This window comes from Primulina eburnea, chromosome 18, assembly GCF_022965805.1.
Source record: "Primulina eburnea isolate SZY01 chromosome 18, ASM2296580v1, whole genome shotgun sequence".
In the NCBI taxonomy this organism is placed as follows: domain Eukaryota; kingdom Viridiplantae; phylum Streptophyta; class Magnoliopsida; order Lamiales; family Gesneriaceae; genus Primulina; species Primulina eburnea.
In genome coordinates, this window is record NC_133118.1 from 4,112,937 (window position 1) to 4,129,862 (window position 16,926).

Here is a 16,926-nt window from a genome sequence, read left to right on the forward strand (position 1 = left end):
CAGGCTCAGGGTAATTTCATAACCTGCGTCTGTACTAGTGACAATTACTGGAATCGGGCCCTAAATTTTCCGTGAGTATCACTTGGCACTGTCTGTGGGAATACTTGAGTTGAGACGTAGAGATGGTAGGCAAGAAAGGAAGTAGAAGAGCTACCTCAGCATCATCGCGTCCTCAGAGGGGACCCGAACAATCTCATGTTGAGATAGACAGGAACAACCGCGTCTTGAGACGAGACAGGAACAACCGCGTCCAGGGACAAGAACCGAGCAGCCCCTTCACAAGACAAGGGTCGAGCAAACCTGTCCCAATGAGAACGTGGGAAAATTGACCCCGGAGCAGTTGGCCAATTTATCACCCGGACAATGGATGAGGCCATGAAAAAGAATCAAGAGTCTGTGTTTGTAGAGGAACATGCCACCCGTCAGGAGCGTGAGGAAGATGCTGAGGGCCACCAGAGCAGGGTTGAAGAGCCACAGCCCCACCAAAGGGGGAAGATTAGTGAGATGGGAGAAATGTGGAAGGAAATACAGATGTTGAGGCAGCAGTTGGGAAGCAAAGCGCCGGCAGCCAAGAGAGGAAGTCCTCTTTCACTAGCCATTTTAGAAGAAGGGCTTCCTCCAAATTTTCGACAGTCAAATGTGGGAGAGTACGATGGACATACTGACCACGAGGAACACTTGGGAAGGTTTGAGAATACGGCCCTGTTACATCAATATTCAGATGGGGTCAGGTGCAGGGTGTTTCTGGGCATGTTGGTGAGGTCAGCCCAGCAATGGTTTAACACCTTGCAGCCCAACTCTATACAATCTTTCGAGGATTTTTCAGCTGCTTTCTTGCACAGATTCGCTAGTAGCATAAAAAACACCAAAAAAACTATTTGAGCCTGTTTGTGGTGAAACAACAAGAAGCTGAAACTTTGCGAGAGTTTGTTCAGTGTTTCAACAAAGCATCGTTAGAGATACCAGCGGCCACTCCTGACATCATGATAAGTGCCTTTACCCAGGGACTTAGAGGAGGATAGTTCTTTAAATCGTTAGTGAAGAAACCTCCATCAAGTTATGATGATCTGTTATCTCGGGCGGAAAAATATGTAAATTGTTGCGCGTTTTCCTACCGCAAGTGTACGGTGTCAAGTTTTAGTACTGGTTAGAGTACAGATATCGATCCCACGAGGAGTGTGCGTAAAATTGTATATCAATTCTTGTAATTAAAATAGTCTCAACTTTATTTAGAGAGATTGAATAAACGGTTGGTTTGTTTGAAAGAATTAACTGAAAACAATGAATTAATTAAGTCACCGAATTGAGAGATAATAATGAGAGAAAGTATCTAGATAAATGATTTCACAAAGTTTCCACGATAATTATTCACAGTTCAATTTATATTCATGAATTCCAATCAATTAATGGCCAAGAACACTTAGATTGTTTCATTCCCCCTTTCCCAAGTGACGAATAAAGTGTATCTATCAACTTCGATTCAATTATTCCTAATTAGAATCTACGTTTCATAGATAAATGCAAACAATGTTCTTACTAAGCCTCGCTAAAGTTATACGCCTTCCGAATGCTATAAACATTTAACGATGTTTATCTAATGATCTATAATCCTAGTCCCTCTCCCGAGTTATAAGATTAATCAAACAACAACAATTTATGGCCAGTAAATTGCAGTGCAGTAAACACAGAGAACACAATTAAACGAAAGCGGAATTCAATCAAATAAACAACGGTGTTAAATCATCGTTTCAACAGAGTTACGTCATTCTCTAGAATGGAAGTTTAGTTCATCACGAAATCCAAGAGAACCCAAGACATATTTGTAATTCTAGGCATCGATACACAATAGAATAAAGAAACAAAGGAAAAGATAACAAATCCGAAGCGTCGTCTCTGTCCCCAGATCCGTCGTTCTTCGTAGTTGTGATCGATCTTCGCGTGTCGTGCCTTCGTCTCGCCTTCGCTCCGAGTCTTCCTCTGTATTTCGTCCAAAACGGCTCGTGTATGCACTCCGTTTCTCGCCTCTTTTCCTCCCCAAGATGGTGTATTTTCGTGTGATTTCTCTCCACGGCGGCTCCTCTTCTGACCTAGAAGATTCGCGAATTTATACATTTTCTGGACGCGGCGTGCGCGCGGTAGCGCGGCTTCTGGCGCTGCTGCGCGTGCCTGTGCTGCTCATCTGTCCGTGTTTGTGCGCGCGCGGTCGCGCTTGTAGTAGCGCGAAGGCGCGTTTGTCTCGGGTGTGTGCGCGCGATAGCGCTTGTAGTGGCGCTGGCGCGCGCTGCTCTCGGGTCTTCCTCTTGCTTTAATGCACGCGCGGTAGCGAGAGAAGTCGCGCTATGGTGCGCGCACCACTGTCGATCATCCTGCATATCATTTCGCGCGGCTGCGCGTGATCTCGCGCGGGCGCGCGCGAGGCTCTGTCCGAGGGTTTCATGGCGCTATGTCTTCTTGTCTCTATTCGGCTTTGTGTCCGCTATTTTCTTCATTCCTGAAATGACAAGCAAAACAAACCAAAAACGCATAATTCTGTTCGAAACAAGCATAATTCAAAATGTAATTTAATCTAAAATAAGTGCAAATCTTGCACTTATCAAACCCCCCAAACTTGAACTTTTGCTAGTCCCGAGCAAAATAGAATAAAAGATAATAAAGAAGGAGAAAAAAAAAGAAAAAAAATAACGCAAACTACTACAGTCATGGATAAGCGAAAAGTGATATTGACCTCCGACTCATCTAATTTCATGTACTTCACGATTTCCCAAGAGTCACATGTGTGTGTGATATGTCAATGTTCGTTTACCCCATCGACTGCTCAAATAGAAGCGTAATGCCCATTCGCCTTACAGAATTAAGAATTCCTCAGTTCAGTTCAACTTACACTTCATCAAAATATAAATTTGCATTCACAGATCACATAGGACTTTATCGGTGATTATTTGGATTGAAAGACGGTCAATCAACAGTATGCCAAAAATGAAATCACAAAATGAGATGCCTGCAAGCAAGTGATTAAAGTCTATATTCGTTGACAATGTATTTCAGGTATCCATAGGCTTGACTTTAACAACTTTTCTCCACTAGCATATTGGATAAATGTGACAAGGTTAATAGGTCTTGTAGGCTTGTAACGTTAGGCTACGGCTCATGGCTACAATAAAGGTATGGAAATCAAAATTTGAGAGAAATATTTGAACTTCATCAACTCCACCCATTTTCATTCTATTTTCATTCACCACCCAATTACTGTTTTCTTTTCATTCATATCCTTCATTTCCCATATTTTCTTTTTCACCACGTTTGATTCACACATATTTTTTTTTGTTCTTCTTTCTTTTGAACTCCTTTCAGCACATTTAACTTTTTCTTTTCTTTTCAAGGAGTATTTGAATCATTCCAACACCCATGAACTTATTTCTCTCAAAATTGGGTAAGACAGTAACTGTATAAGCTTCATTAAGTAGTTGTTGTGGGATGTAGAATAGATACAAGTGGGGGCTAATTGTGTATCATTGACACACACCACTTGATTTTTAGTCGGCTCAAAATGGGACACTAGGGATATATCATGTTCATTTGGTAGGCTTGAAGGCTCAAAACGGCTCCAAAGATCGCCTAAATCATTCCTATGTCACATATTATCCGTATTTCGCCACGAAAAGTGTTCAAACAAGTTCTAGACTTCCGTCAATCCATTAGTCAACTCATACAAACCAATCGCATGCAATTTTCAATAGAAATGATATATGAAATAGGTGCACGAAAAAAAAAAGTAAGCATCTCAATTAACTTTGAAGCTCAACGGGCTACAATTGACAGTAAACAAAGAACACATGCCCAAGGATGTTGTGAAAGACTGCCTAGATCATTTCTAAGTCTGCAGAAGTGTCAATCAATGTCATGCAAGTTTTACCAAGAATCGGATCCCCCTAATCTATTTAGCATCATAGGCATGCAACTTGTCTCTAAGCAATGATAGTATCAACAACACGACCGTGCAAAATAATTGTGACTCCGAGGTTATCATAAACATATATATATCTCATAGTCGCAATTCAGTTTTCATCATTGGTCACACATTTTGCTTATCCATGACGCTACCTAACAAGTTCTAACATGCAATAAAAAAAGTAAATAAAAACTACTGAGCAATAGAAATAAAAAAAATTGCAGGAAAAATTCTATCAGGAAATTTTACCCCCCCAAACTTAAAGTATGCATTGTCCTCAATGTATAGAAATAAAGAACATGACAACACATACCTCGCTCCCGAGTGTCAGAACTTGAGGCTCGAATCATCATTCCCCGTCCATGGGCTGCGGCGGTGATAGATCTGGTGGTGGGTAAAATTAACAACTAAGGACGTAAGATAAAATAAAATAATAAAAACAAAATGAATGCTAAAGAAATTAAATTGTGGGTTGCCTCCCACACAGCGCTTGGTTTAACGTCATCAGCCCGACTATACCCATCTTGTTCATGGTGGGTCGTATGATTTCGTGGAAGCCCTGAGTTATACATTTTTACCATCAACCTCCAAGATCAGTTTTCCTTGTCTCAATTCAATGATGGCTCCAGCAGTAGCCAAAAATGGTCGCCCGAAAATAGTACGAACATTCTGACTGTTCCCCATGTCAAGCACCACAAAATCTGCTAGAAGCCTTATTTTATCAATCTTAAGTTCAACATCTTCCACAATACCCAGCGGTGTCCTGATCGATCTATCCGCCATCTGTAAGCTTAGTCCTGTGGGTTTCATCCTGCTCAGTCCAATTTTCTCGTAGAGAGAACTTGGCATTATATTTATGCTCGCTCCTGAGTCACAGATAGCTTTTTCCACTGATTGACCCCTTATTTCACATGGTACGATAAATTCTCCGGGGTCTTGCATCTTCTTCGGAAGGTTTCTTGGGGATGCCAACTCTTCCTGCTCTGCAGACTGACTGTTAGTGTGTAAGGTCTTGAGTTCTTCAAGACTTTTTTTCTTTTGAAATTCAGCCTTTAATTGTAAAAATCTTTGGAGATAGGGAAGTAAAGAAATATCGATGCATTGATCAAAATCAGAACTCATACCTTTCTTACCTCGGTTTCCTTTGCTTGGAGTCTTCTTATCCTCCCGGCTGGGTGTGCAATCAATTTTTTTCTTTTCTCCTTCTATCATCTCAATTTCCTCATGATGTATAAAGATAGCATTTACTTCCCTCAGATGTGGATCTGCAGTCTTTTGTACTGCACCTGATGGTTGCGACGTGAGTTGCTTGGTTATCTGCCCAACTTGCGACTCAAGGATTTTCAGGGTAGCACCGATACTCGCCATGTGTGTCTCAAGGTTGTCAAGTCTAGATTCAGTCTTAAACATCCTCTTACCAGATTCAACAACAAACGTCCCCACTAAATCTTCAAATGATGGCTTTCCTTCCCCATTTGATGTATTGAACCCCGGTGGGGGATTCAACACATTCTTATTGTTTGCATAAGAAAAGTTTTCATGGTTTCTCAAACCAGGGTGATAAGTGTTAGGGGGAGGGTTACCTCTGTAGCCTCCATAGCCACGATTGTTAATGTACTGAGCTTCTTCCACAACTGGCTCTTCCGCAGCAATTACCAAAGCTACATCAGACGTAGATTGGCCTGGCTTGTTCATCGCTGCAATTTGTGCTGTCAATGCCGAAACCTGTGCAGTCAGTGATGTGATCGGGTCTACGGCATACACTCCAGCTGTTCTCTGTACTCCTGATCTCTCACTTGGCCACTGATAACTGTTGATGGTCATCTGTTCAAGTAATTCATAAGCTTCATCAGGTGTTTTAGAAAAAATAGTACCTCCGGCGGCTGCATCCACATTGCCTCTAGTTGGCCCATCCAGACCATTGTAAAAGAGCTCAATCTGAACCCATTCTGCATATCCATGATTCGGACATTTTCTGAGCAGTTCTTTGTATCTCTCCCAAGCCTCATATAACACTTCAAATTCCCTCTGCCTGAAGTTAGTGATGTCTATTTTCAGCTGAGCAGACTTGGCAGGAGGAAAATACTTTGACAGAAATTTTGTAACCAAATCTGCCCATGTAGTAATACTCCCTGGCGGCAGAGATTGGAGCCAGCTCCTTGCCTGATCCCTGAGGGAAAACGGAAACAAACGCAATCAAATAATTTCGTCAGAAACACCATTAATTTTTACCGTGTCCGTGATCTCTAGAAAAGTCCTGAGATGAAGATGGGGATCTGATGTGGCTGCACCTCCAAACTGGTTCTGTTGAACCATGTTGATCAGTGCGGGCTTTAGCTCGAAGTTATTAGCAGCAATGGTTCCACGAGTTAATGACTGGGCGGAAATGTTCTCGGATTGGCACCTCTCGTGGGAGCTCGTTCTGATGATCTCTGTTTTCAGCCATTTCTTTAATCTCCTCTCGTCTTGCTTTCCTTAATTTCCTGGCAGTTCTTTCGATTTCAGCATCAAAAACCAGCAAGTCGGGATTTGTATATTTTCGCATGCACTGTAAAAACAGATAAGATTATAAAATAACAAAGTAAAACAATAAAAATAAACTCTAAATTAAAGTCAAGTCTACTTGGTAACAATACTGATATAAATTCAAATTTGACACTCCCCGGCAACGGCGCCAAAAACTTGTTGCGCGTTTTCCTACAGCAAGTGTACGGTGTCAAGTTTTAGTACTGGTTAGAGTACAGATATCAATCCCACGAGGAGTGTGCGTAAAATTGTATATCAATTCTTGTAATTAAAATAGTCTCAACTTTATTTAGAGAGATTGAATAAACGGTTGGTTTGTTTGAAAGAATTAACTGAAAACAATGAATTAATTAAGTCACCGAATTGAGAGATAATAATGAGAGAAAGTATCTAGAGAAATGATTTCACAAAGTTTCCACGATAATTATTCACAGTTTAATTTATATTCCTGAATTCCAATCAATTAATGGCCAAGAACACTTAGATTGTTTCATTCCCCCTTTCCCAAGTGACGAATAAAGTGTATCTATCAACTTCGATTCAATTATTCCTAATTAGAATCTACGTTTCATAGATAAATGCAAACAATGTTCTTACTAAGCCTCGCTAAAGTTATACGCCTTCCGAACGCTATAAACATTTAACGATGTGTATCTAATGATCTATAATCCTAGTCCCTCTCCCGAGTTATAAGATTAATCAAACAACAACAATTTATGGCCAGTAAATTGCAGTGCAGTAAACACAGAGAACACAATTAAACGAAAGCGGAATTCAATCAAATAAACAACGGTGTCAAATCATCGTTTCAACAGAGTTACGTCATTCTCTAGAATGGAAGTTTAGTTCATCACGAAATCCAAGAGAACCCAAGACATATTTGTAATTCTAGGCATCGATACACAATAGAATAAAGAAACAAAGGAAAAGATAACAAATCCGAAGCGTCGTCTCTGTCCCCAGATCCGTCGTTCTTCGTAGTTGTGATCGATCTTCGCGTGTCGTGCCTTCGTCTCGCCTTCGCTCCGAGTCTTCCTCTGTAATTTCGTCCAAAACGGCTCGTGTATGCACTCCGTTTCTCGCCTCTTTTCCTCCCCAAGATGGTGTATTTTCGTGTGATTTCTCTCCACGGCGGCTCCTCTTCTGACCTAGACGATTCGCGAATTTATACATTTTCTGGACGCGGAGTGCGCGCGGTAGCGCGGCTTCTGGCGCTGCTGCGCGTGCCGTGCTGCTCATCTGTCCGTGTTTGTGCGCGCGCGGTCGCGCTTGTAGTAGCGCGAAGGCGCGTTTGTCTCGGGTGTGTGCGCGCGATAGCGCTTGTAGTGGCGCTGGCGCGCGCTGCTCTCGGGTCTTCCTCTTGCTTTAATGTGCGCGCTGTAGCGCGAGAAGTCGCGCTAGGGCGCGCGCACCACTGTCGATCATCCTGCACATCATGTCGCGCGGCTGCGCGTGAGCTCGCGCGGGCGCGCGCGAGGCTCTGTCCGAGGGTTTCATGGCGCTATGTCTTCTTGTCTCTATTCGGCTTTGTGTCCGCTATTTTCTCCATTCCTGAAATGACAAGCAAAACAAACCAAAAACGCATAATTCTGTTCGAAACAAGCATAATTCAAAATGGAATTTAATCTAAAATATGTGCAAATCTTGCACTTATCATAAATCTCGAAGATGCTCAGCAGCATAAGAGGATGGAGCAGCGACCTGGGGGAAGTATAGTTGAGGGAGCGGAAAGAGGAAGTAGGAAGAGAGGTGCGGGCGAGAGGGAGGATGATAAGGCTAGGGGAAGATGACAATTCTCATCCTACGTTCCTCTGGATGGGAGTCGGGACAAGGTGATGGAAGTGAGGGAACCCGAGGGGAGGTGGGAGAAGTCGCAAAAGGTTGAGTACAGGGCTAGATTGCCTTCGCGGGATAAATGAGAAGGATCCTCATCCAGGAGCTGGCAGAGGTCTCGCTCATCCCATAGGCGTGGTCAAGGCCCTCCATGGATCAGTCAGAGGATCGGGGAGGAGAGAGGGGAAGGTCGATATCAAGATGTCCCTCAGGAGCCCGTCGAACCGAGAAGGGGAATGAATGAGGATAACTACTCTACGAGAGGAATGATTCATATGATCTCGGGGGTGCTACTGATGGAGACTCGGGGCGAGCTCGGAAGGCACATGGGAGAAGGTTGGAGAACTTTGAGATATCTAGGGGTGCAGACTTACCACAAGACCTCGTCATCAGCTTTAGGCCAAAAGACCTTCGAGGCGTTGTGACTCCACATAACGATGCCTTGGTGGTAATGGCCACCATTGCCAATTATGATGTGGCGAGAATATTTATTGATAATGGAAGCTTCGTGAACGTCTTGCTCAAGAGCACACTGGATCAAATGAATATGGAAGGATTTGAGTTTGAGCCGGTATCCACCCCGCTGTATGGGTTTGCAGGACACGTCATCCCGCCTTTGGGTCAGATTGTTCTTCCCCTATCCTTGGGGACTGATCCTCGGCGGATAACAAAGATGATAGCCTTCACTGTGGTAGATACCCCGTCAGCGTATAATGGATTCCTAGGACGGCCAGCCCTGAAGGATTTTAGAGCCGTAGCTTCCACTTGTCATAAGAAGCTTAATTTTCATGTGGGAAAAGAAGTTGGAGTCTTGTGCGACAACCAAAAAGTCGCGCGTCGGTGTTATGAAGGGGTAGTGAGGGAGGAAGGAAAAAAGCGCGTGTGGAGCTTAACATGATTATGAAAGGAAAAAATTGGTAACTTTGTTCTGTGGAGGTACAAGGGGAGCAGATATGAAAGTTGGAGAATGCGTCGGGCAAGGATCTAAAGAGCTCAGGAATGCTTGCCACCTTAGAGAATATTAATCTTGACTTGAATGTTGCTGTATTTCATTTCTGAATTTGTCTTATGTTGAAATTTAATAAAGCTAAGTTTTTATATTAAGTTCGTGGATGTTGTTGTATTGTGAGGATGAAATGAATTAAATTTTCCTGCTAAGGCATCGCCTAGCAGAGGAGCAGAGTTTGGCCGGAGAAAAATTAAATTTTCTTGCTAAGGCGTCGCCTAGCAGAGGAGCAGAGTGGAGGAGAAGAATTTTATTTCCTGTTAAGGCATCGCCTAGCAGAGGAGCAGAGGTGACGAGGAGAAAAATTAAATTTTCCTGCTAAGGCGTCGCCTAGCAGAGGAGCGGAGTTAGAGTGGAGTAGAGACAAAATTTTATTTTACTGCTAAGGCACCGCCTAGTAGAGGAGCAGAGGTGGAGAGGAGAAAATTTTATTTTCCTGCTAAGGCATCGCCTAGCAGAGGAACAGAGGTGACGAGGAGAAAAATTTTATTTTTCTGCTAAGGCACCGCCTAGCAGATGAGCAGAATTAGGTAGGAGAAAAATTTTTTATTTCTTGCTAAGGCATCGTCTAGCGGAGGTCCAGAGCTGGAGTGGAGAAAAATTAAATTTTCCTACTAATGCCCGGCTTAGCAGAGGAGTTTGAGGGTGGAAGTGTTGAATTTTTATTTTCCTGCTAAGGCCCGGCTTAGCAGAGGAGTTAGAGGGTGGAGGTATTAAATTTTTATTTTCTTGCTAAGACGTCGCCTGGCAAAGGAGTTATAGGGTGACGAGGTGAAATTTTTATTTTCCTACTAAGGCGTCGCCTGGCAGAGGAGTTAGAGGGTGACGAGGTGAAATTTTTATTTTCCTGCTAAGGCGTCGCCTGGCAGAAGAGTTAGAGGGTGACGATGTGAAATTTTTATTTTCCTGCTAAGGCGTCGCCTAGAAGAGTAGTTAGAGGGTGAGGGTGAAGAATTTTTATTTTCATGCTAAGGCCCGGCTTAGCGGAGGAGTTAGAGGGTGCACGTGTTCAATTTTTATTTTCCTGCTAAGGTATCACCTAGTAGAGGAGTTAGAGGGTGGAGGTGGTGAATTTTTATTTTCCTGCTAAGGTGTCCCCTAGAAGAGGAGTTAGAGGGTGGAGATGTTGAATTTTTATTTTCCTGTTAAGGCCCGGCTTAGCGGAGGAGTTAGAAGGTGGAGGTGTTGAATTTTTATTTCCCTGCTAAGCTATCACCTAACAGAGGAGTTAGAGGGTGGAGGTGGTGAATTTTTACTTTCCTGCTAAGGTATCACCTAGCAGATAAGTTAGAAGGTGGAAGTGTTGAATTTTTATTTTCCTGCTAAGGCCCGACTTAGCGGAGGAGTTAGAGGGTGGAGATATTGAATTTTTATTTTCCTGCTAAGGCATCGCCCAGTAGAGGAGTCAGAGGGTGAGGAGTTGGAAATTAAATTTTTTCCGGCTAAGGCATCGATTAGCAGATGAGTTAGAGGCTGAGGAGCTTGAAGTTTGATTTTTCATACTAAGGCCCGACTTAGTAGAGGAGTCAAGGGCATACCGTGTTAGAAAAATTTATTTCGTTTGTTGTTAACGAACAATGTTTACCGCTACGAAAATTACGGAGATCGACCTGCCCGGTCAGGTCGCGGGGATCGACCTGTCCGGTCAGGTCGTGGGGGTCTGGGGGCAATGCCCCCAAAAGCTATTCAGAATCACACAACCATTCGCAAGGGAATGTATCAAAATTCTCAATATACTGGACGAGGATGGGCGATGTGAGGCACGCGAGCGAGCATGCCCGTACGTGCGGTTGGGCGAGGTGGTGGCTCGGGACTCTCTGGCATTGGAGCGAGCGTGGCAAGGGGCGAGCACGACGAGGGGCGAGCGTTCGTGCTGGTGGCTTGGGCGAGCTGGTGGCGTGGGCGGGGTGGTCGCTCGGGACTCTCGGGCATTGGAGCGAGCGTGGCGAGGGGCGAGCGTGCGTGCTGGTGGCTTGGGCGAGCTGGTGGCTTGGGCGAGGCACTGGGCGAGCTTGCACGCCAGTGGCTTGGGCGAGGTGGTGGCTCGGGACTCTTGGGCATTGGGGCGACCGTGGCGAGGGGCGAGCACGACGAGGGGCGAGCAGAGCACTCGTGGGCGAGCGTGGGGGAAGGGGTGACGCTTCGACGGGCCAGGAGTGAGTGCCGAGGGCGGCTGTTAGGGGCGACGCTGCGAGGGGCGAGCGGCGACTGGCGGCTGTTAGGGGTGGGCAGGTGAGCAGACGAGGGGCGAGGGTGTGTGAAGTCGTGTGTAGGCAGGGATGCGCGTGCACTCGGCGAGGGAGAGGCGAGTGCTGGAGTGAGGCTGTTGTGGCGAGCGTGCGCTGTCACTAGGCAAGGTGAGGGATGGGAGGGGCAAGCGTGTGAAGAGGCAAGCATGTAGGGCTAGTGCGCGAGGAGAAAGCGAGGGCGTGCTTGCGCTGGGCGAGCGTAGGCGCTGGGGCGAGGTCGAGCGTGCGCGCAGGGCTGGGGCGAGGTGGTGGCTCGGGCGTGGGCAGGAGTGGCAAGGTAGGGCGAGAAGAGTGGGCGGCGGGGCTGGCACGGTGGCGAGGCGCTGGCTGGGGTGTGCACGAGGGTGACGGCGAGGTGATTGTGAATTGGCACTAGGGCTAACGTGCAAGTGAAGCGAAAACGGGGGAGAGCTGGTGGATGAATTGGGAAGGAAACTAATGAGAAGCCAAGAAGAAGCTTTACAACTCACATGTTGTACCCCGAGGACAGCACAATTAATCGAACTTCGAACCTGCGATTCAGTTCGACTCGGGAAGGGGAGACTGGTGATACCCCATGGATGGGCCCATTACCCCTGGCTCATCCCTGGCCCAAATGAAAGACAGGCCCATCAAAGTTCCAGGTATTCTCTTATAAATACCAGGTTTGAGTGTTAATTCATTCAATCACTATATCGTTTTCAGCAGCACCCTTAGCTGCTCCCCTAATATATCCTCAGTTTCTGACTTGAGCTTCGGAGGGGCTACGCCAGGACACCCTCCTGGCCCCTCCTAACGATCTTATTTGTGATTTCAGATTCAGGGTAATTTCAGTTCGCAAATTTTTACTTTTTTTTTAATTGTAGTCATTTTCACCCTAATAGTGAAAATGACAACGTGATCGAAAAATATTGCATTTCACATAAATTGCTCAGGTGACGTTGAATATTGCTGACGTATCAAATGTTACATACGTCAGCACTTTTGTTGAAAAAACAAAAATTGAACAACTTACAAATTAATGTTTTTTCTCAGAATATACATTTTAGTCATTTTCATATATCTTATTATAATTACTTTTTTTTTCTTACCACTATATATGATATGTTAATAGTGACTTCTACCTCTAATATCTTTGATAGTCTAACATATTTGAATCACATATTACTCTTTTTTGCTTAGCTCAGTTAATTTTTAAGCATATAGGTCAATGAATCCCTTTGATTCTTAAGTTAGTAGAAGATAATACATAAGTTAGTAGAAGATAATACATCTCATATAAATATATATGATGAAAGTAGATGATTGTTTTAAAACATCAATACAATGAAAATTGAAAAAAAAAATTCTTTTCTTGAAATCTTGAATTCGCGAGTGTTTTAGAAAATTCGAAAAAACGAGGCAAACTACTTCCGTACATATTATTGTTCTTTATTTATTTTTGTTCTTCAAATCATTGCTATGATATACTTTTCAATGAAATCCCCTAAAATAGTAGTTTGTTATCATTTTGATTTTCGAAGACTCAAACTTGTCCCAGTCCGTTTAAATCATAACTCAAATCTACACCAAACAATATTCAGAGTTAACATGTTCGACATGTCAAACTATTACATTCATTGTAGTGCTTCAGATTCGACGATTGTCCTCACAAACCAAAAAAAAAGTCTTTTCAGTGTGTTTATTACTAATTCGCACGTACCACGAGAAATTTCTCACTGGTCATTCATCTTATAATTGCTCCAACTCACGCTTAATTTTCGTGTATTAGTGCATGTTCTCCATATTCGAAGGGACTATGAATAAATTCATCTCATAATTGCTCCAAGTCAGGTCAACCGGGTCATCATCTCATCTCATTCTAGTTTAGGATCGGTTCATTCATGCTCCTATTCGCATAGAAGTCTGACATGAGTTGCACCTTGTTCGCTTCTTTGTACCTGTGCTAATAATTATAGGGAATCCATGGGGTATCAAAAATAAAGAATAGTACATATCAAAAAGAGAAGATTAAGAAAATGACCTTTTAAATTTGTTGTATCTGTTGTCTATATTTTAAGAGGTCTACGCCTTCTAGACTCTAGTCACATTGGTATATTATTAAAACCCTAACCTAAATGAGTCGAATATATGTTGAGCCATATAAGACTCATTACCCGACTCAATCCCATTCCGATACAAAAACCAAGACCTGCAAGCCACCTTAAGACCAATTTAACTAGAGCCATATCCTCTCTAAACAGTTTGACGTAGGTTGGTATCGTTTTACCTGGACCAAGGATGACACTAAGTTTTCCTCGTCTGACATGCTTTCAGTTCTTCGGAATGTCTCACTTGGTTGATGATATGTGAGCATGCATAAGGGTAGTACCCATAAACTACATCTAAGAGTCTGATTTCAATTTAGATGTTAGTCCATATAGTATCCTTGTATTAACATGAACTCAACACTTTGGATACATGGTACCGATGGTACAATTCTCGTTCATATAATAAAAAGTGATCAAAATTTTCTACCGTTCCATTTTTTGAAGCTGTCATTTTTGTGAACTCCTTCACTAGCACTATCCTCGCTTAATGAAGAGTTGAGCTAAATTCCAGAACTTTCAATAACGAAATCTAGTTATAAACTCATCTATAAAAATTTTTTTTGATCTTCATCAAACTATATTCATCAAATTCAACACATTGAATTTGACAATCTCTTTGGGAACACATAATTCAATATTTGTGTGACCCTCATTAGTTCAGTGGTATAGCTAGTCTTAGGTTCACAACTTTATGTGACTAATTGAACTCATTGGATCATGGTAAGAGCTTCTAGTAGCACCGCTCTATCTCCTAGGTGTCACTGATATTTCCTGTAAGAACCAGTAACTTATGGTTAGTATAGAGTACGGGCTCTTTAACTCATTTATCTCGATTGATTATACAACCATTAGTATATCAAGATTTACAAATGAATTCGAAAACGATGTGATGCATCTTTGAGCAGTAATAGTGATATGGTATGTGCAACTAAGGAAACACCTTTCAATAATACATATCTTACTCTAACCAGCTATTCCTTGAATAATTAACTCATCAGATCACATAGGATATCCACACTCGTAGATGAGTGATGAATCACCGACTACAATACATTAGCTCCTATGTATTTTGAAACTACACTCAACATCGCAACAAAGTTGGTAAGTGGATTAAAGTGTCTGCTAGTACATAGAGCTCCATGTTGTCCGCGTCTAAGGACTAATTTCGTACAAATTTAATAACATAACATTTCACTCGAGAAATGATAACCAATTGGAATCGAGGGAGGGTTGTTCAGTGCCTCATAAAAAATGAGTAATCATTTTTATGAATTGAAATTTCCAATAATTGTGTAACCCTATATGATTCAGGGATACAACTAGCTGTGAGTTCATAACTTAATGTGATTTAGAACATTTGTTCTTATTCGAGCTTACTCTGACTAGTCCCATTTCATCAACCTGTTGATCAAGAACAACAGAACTTAAGTATAATTGCATCCACTAGATCATAGTAAGAGCGTCTAGTAGCATCGTCTCATGATATCTTGGGTATCGCTGAGAGTACCTGCAAGAACCAGCAAGTTATGTTTATATACAGTACAATCTCCTTAACTCATATATCTCGATTGAATCTGCAACCATTGATACATCGAGAGTTGCAAATGAATTCGATAAAAATGTGATGTATCTTTAATCAATAATAGTTACATGGTATATGCAACTAAGGAAACATTTTTCCATAATGCAGATGTATTACTCTAACTAGATATTCCTTGAACTATTAACTTATCAGATCAAATTGGATATCAACATCTGTGTGTAAGCGATGAATCTCCAACTACAAGACATTGGTTCATACGTATTTTGAAATTACATCCAACCTTACCACGTGATGACTCTCAATGAAATCGATAAACTGATCAAAGTTCATGCTAGCACACATAGTCTTCATGTTGTCTCGGGTTTAAGGATTAATTATACATAACCATAACCACAAATTATTTCATTCGATAAATGATAACCTCTTGAAAAAGTGCGAGAGGTGTTTATTCAGTGCCTCATCAAATAAGCACACATATATATGAATTGACATCTAGATGACCTTACCAATTAAACATGACATATAAATAATATATACTAGTATCAGGTTCGAGCGAATTTTATTTTTGTTTTATGCGACTGAATCGACTAGGAACAAATTTAGAATATACATTATACTTCCAATGAATTTCAAGATCCATTAGACCAGTGGATCTCATGGTAAATTTATATATTAAAGGACTTTATCTATGCAACTTGAATGAACATACAGATAAAGTAAATTTCATAATTGAATAAAATCGTAAAATATTATTAAAATAAAGATTATTTTCACATAAAAATCAATAAAATCCAAGTCACAAGTTGACCTTGTGGACATCTATTCTAACATTTATTTCTCGAACACTGCTAGTTAAGGTGACTTTTCTGTAGCGAGGCTTTAATTTTTAACCCTAGAGGATGGCTGTATATTAGGATTCTTCCTTCTTAGGATGAAATCCCAGATAAATCATTAATTATTTTGTCACGCCCCGAAACTTGGGATTGACACCGGCGTTGTTTAACAATCACACAATCGAAACAACATGTCTTTTGTAGCACAGTATAAACCGAACCAGTTTATATATCATCATTTAAACGTAAAAACAAATGTCTTTCCAAAACGAACTCCAAACGAAATAGTGATCAATGCGGAAGCGTCTTACAATTCATTTAAATCATAAAATTCGAAATAAAATCTATTACTAATCTCGTGAATCACCAGCCCCAAAACTGTTCAGACTCTTCATCCTCAACCTGTTCTTCGGACTTATCTGGGAGGGGAGAGTAAGGGGGTGCGTATTTTGGGAATACTCAGTAAACGGGAGATATTGAACACAACATAACAATTTTATAACATTTTCGAAACATACATATATATATATATATATATATATATATATATATATATATATATATATATATAGCCTTCTTAGAGGATCAAAACTTAGGGACTGACGTCAGTAAACCGTTAAAGGTGAAGCCATAAAACGGTTCTATCCCACCGTTGAGTCCATATGTTGGAATTCCACCCATTTTCAGGGAGTCCTCACAGTGCCAAACATAACGTACCAAAATTTCGTAAAAAAAAAAACGTATTGACGGGAGACGGTGCTCGACCGGATTTTAAAACCAAAAACCGAAAGCTTCATACGCATAAAACCGAAATTTAAAACAGCCCACTTACAGTGTTTGAATGCTAAGAAAACATGGATGCTTGGCTTTGGAATTTAGATCGCTCCTCGTCCGGGCAGCGCTTCGGTTCGACTTTTA

The 16,926-nt window shown here is 42.0% G+C and overlaps 2 protein-coding genes across 2 annotated transcripts; one reads left to right on the plus strand and one right to left on the minus strand.

The window, feature by feature from the left end:
* Nucleotides 1-2,441: 2,441 nt before the first annotated feature.
* On the minus strand, nucleotides 2,442-8,741 carry LOC140819049 (uncharacterized). The gene is made up of 4 exons (XM_073179062.1): nucleotides 8,683-8,741; nucleotides 5,533-6,119; nucleotides 4,528-5,415; nucleotides 2,442-2,491 (listed from the first exon to the last, which is right to left on the minus strand). The coding sequence occupies exons 1-4, from the start codon at nucleotides 8,739-8,741 to the stop codon at nucleotides 2,442-2,444; spliced, it is 1,584 nt and encodes a 527-aa protein (XP_073035163.1).
* Nucleotides 8,742-8,759: 18 nt separating this feature from the next.
* Nucleotides 8,760-9,206, plus strand: LOC140819050 (uncharacterized). Its single transcript, XM_073179063.1, has one exon. It carries the CDS (start codon nucleotides 8,760-8,762, stop codon nucleotides 9,204-9,206), a length of 447 nt encoding a protein of 148 aa, XP_073035164.1.
* Nucleotides 9,207-16,926: the final 7,720 nt, after the last annotated feature.

Excerpts from the sequence above, each read along its gene's own strand:
- LOC140819049 (XM_073179062.1), bottom strand. The coding sequence starts at position 8,741 with ATGTGGAGTCACAACGCCTCGAAGGTCTTTTGGCCTAAAGCTGATGAC. Across the intron at positions 6,120-8,682 it reads GCTGATGACGAGGTCTTGTG|GGATCAGGCAAGGAGCTGGC; the intron begins GTAAGTCTGCAC and ends GTTTTCCCTCAG. Across the intron at positions 5,416-5,532 it reads TGGCTATGGAGGCTACAGAG|GAAAGCCATCATTTGAAGAT; the intron begins GTAACCCTCCCC and ends CAAATGGGGAAG.
- LOC140819050 (XM_073179063.1), top strand. The coding sequence starts at position 8,760 with ATGGCCACCATTGCCAATTATGATGTGGCGAGAATATTTATTGATAAT.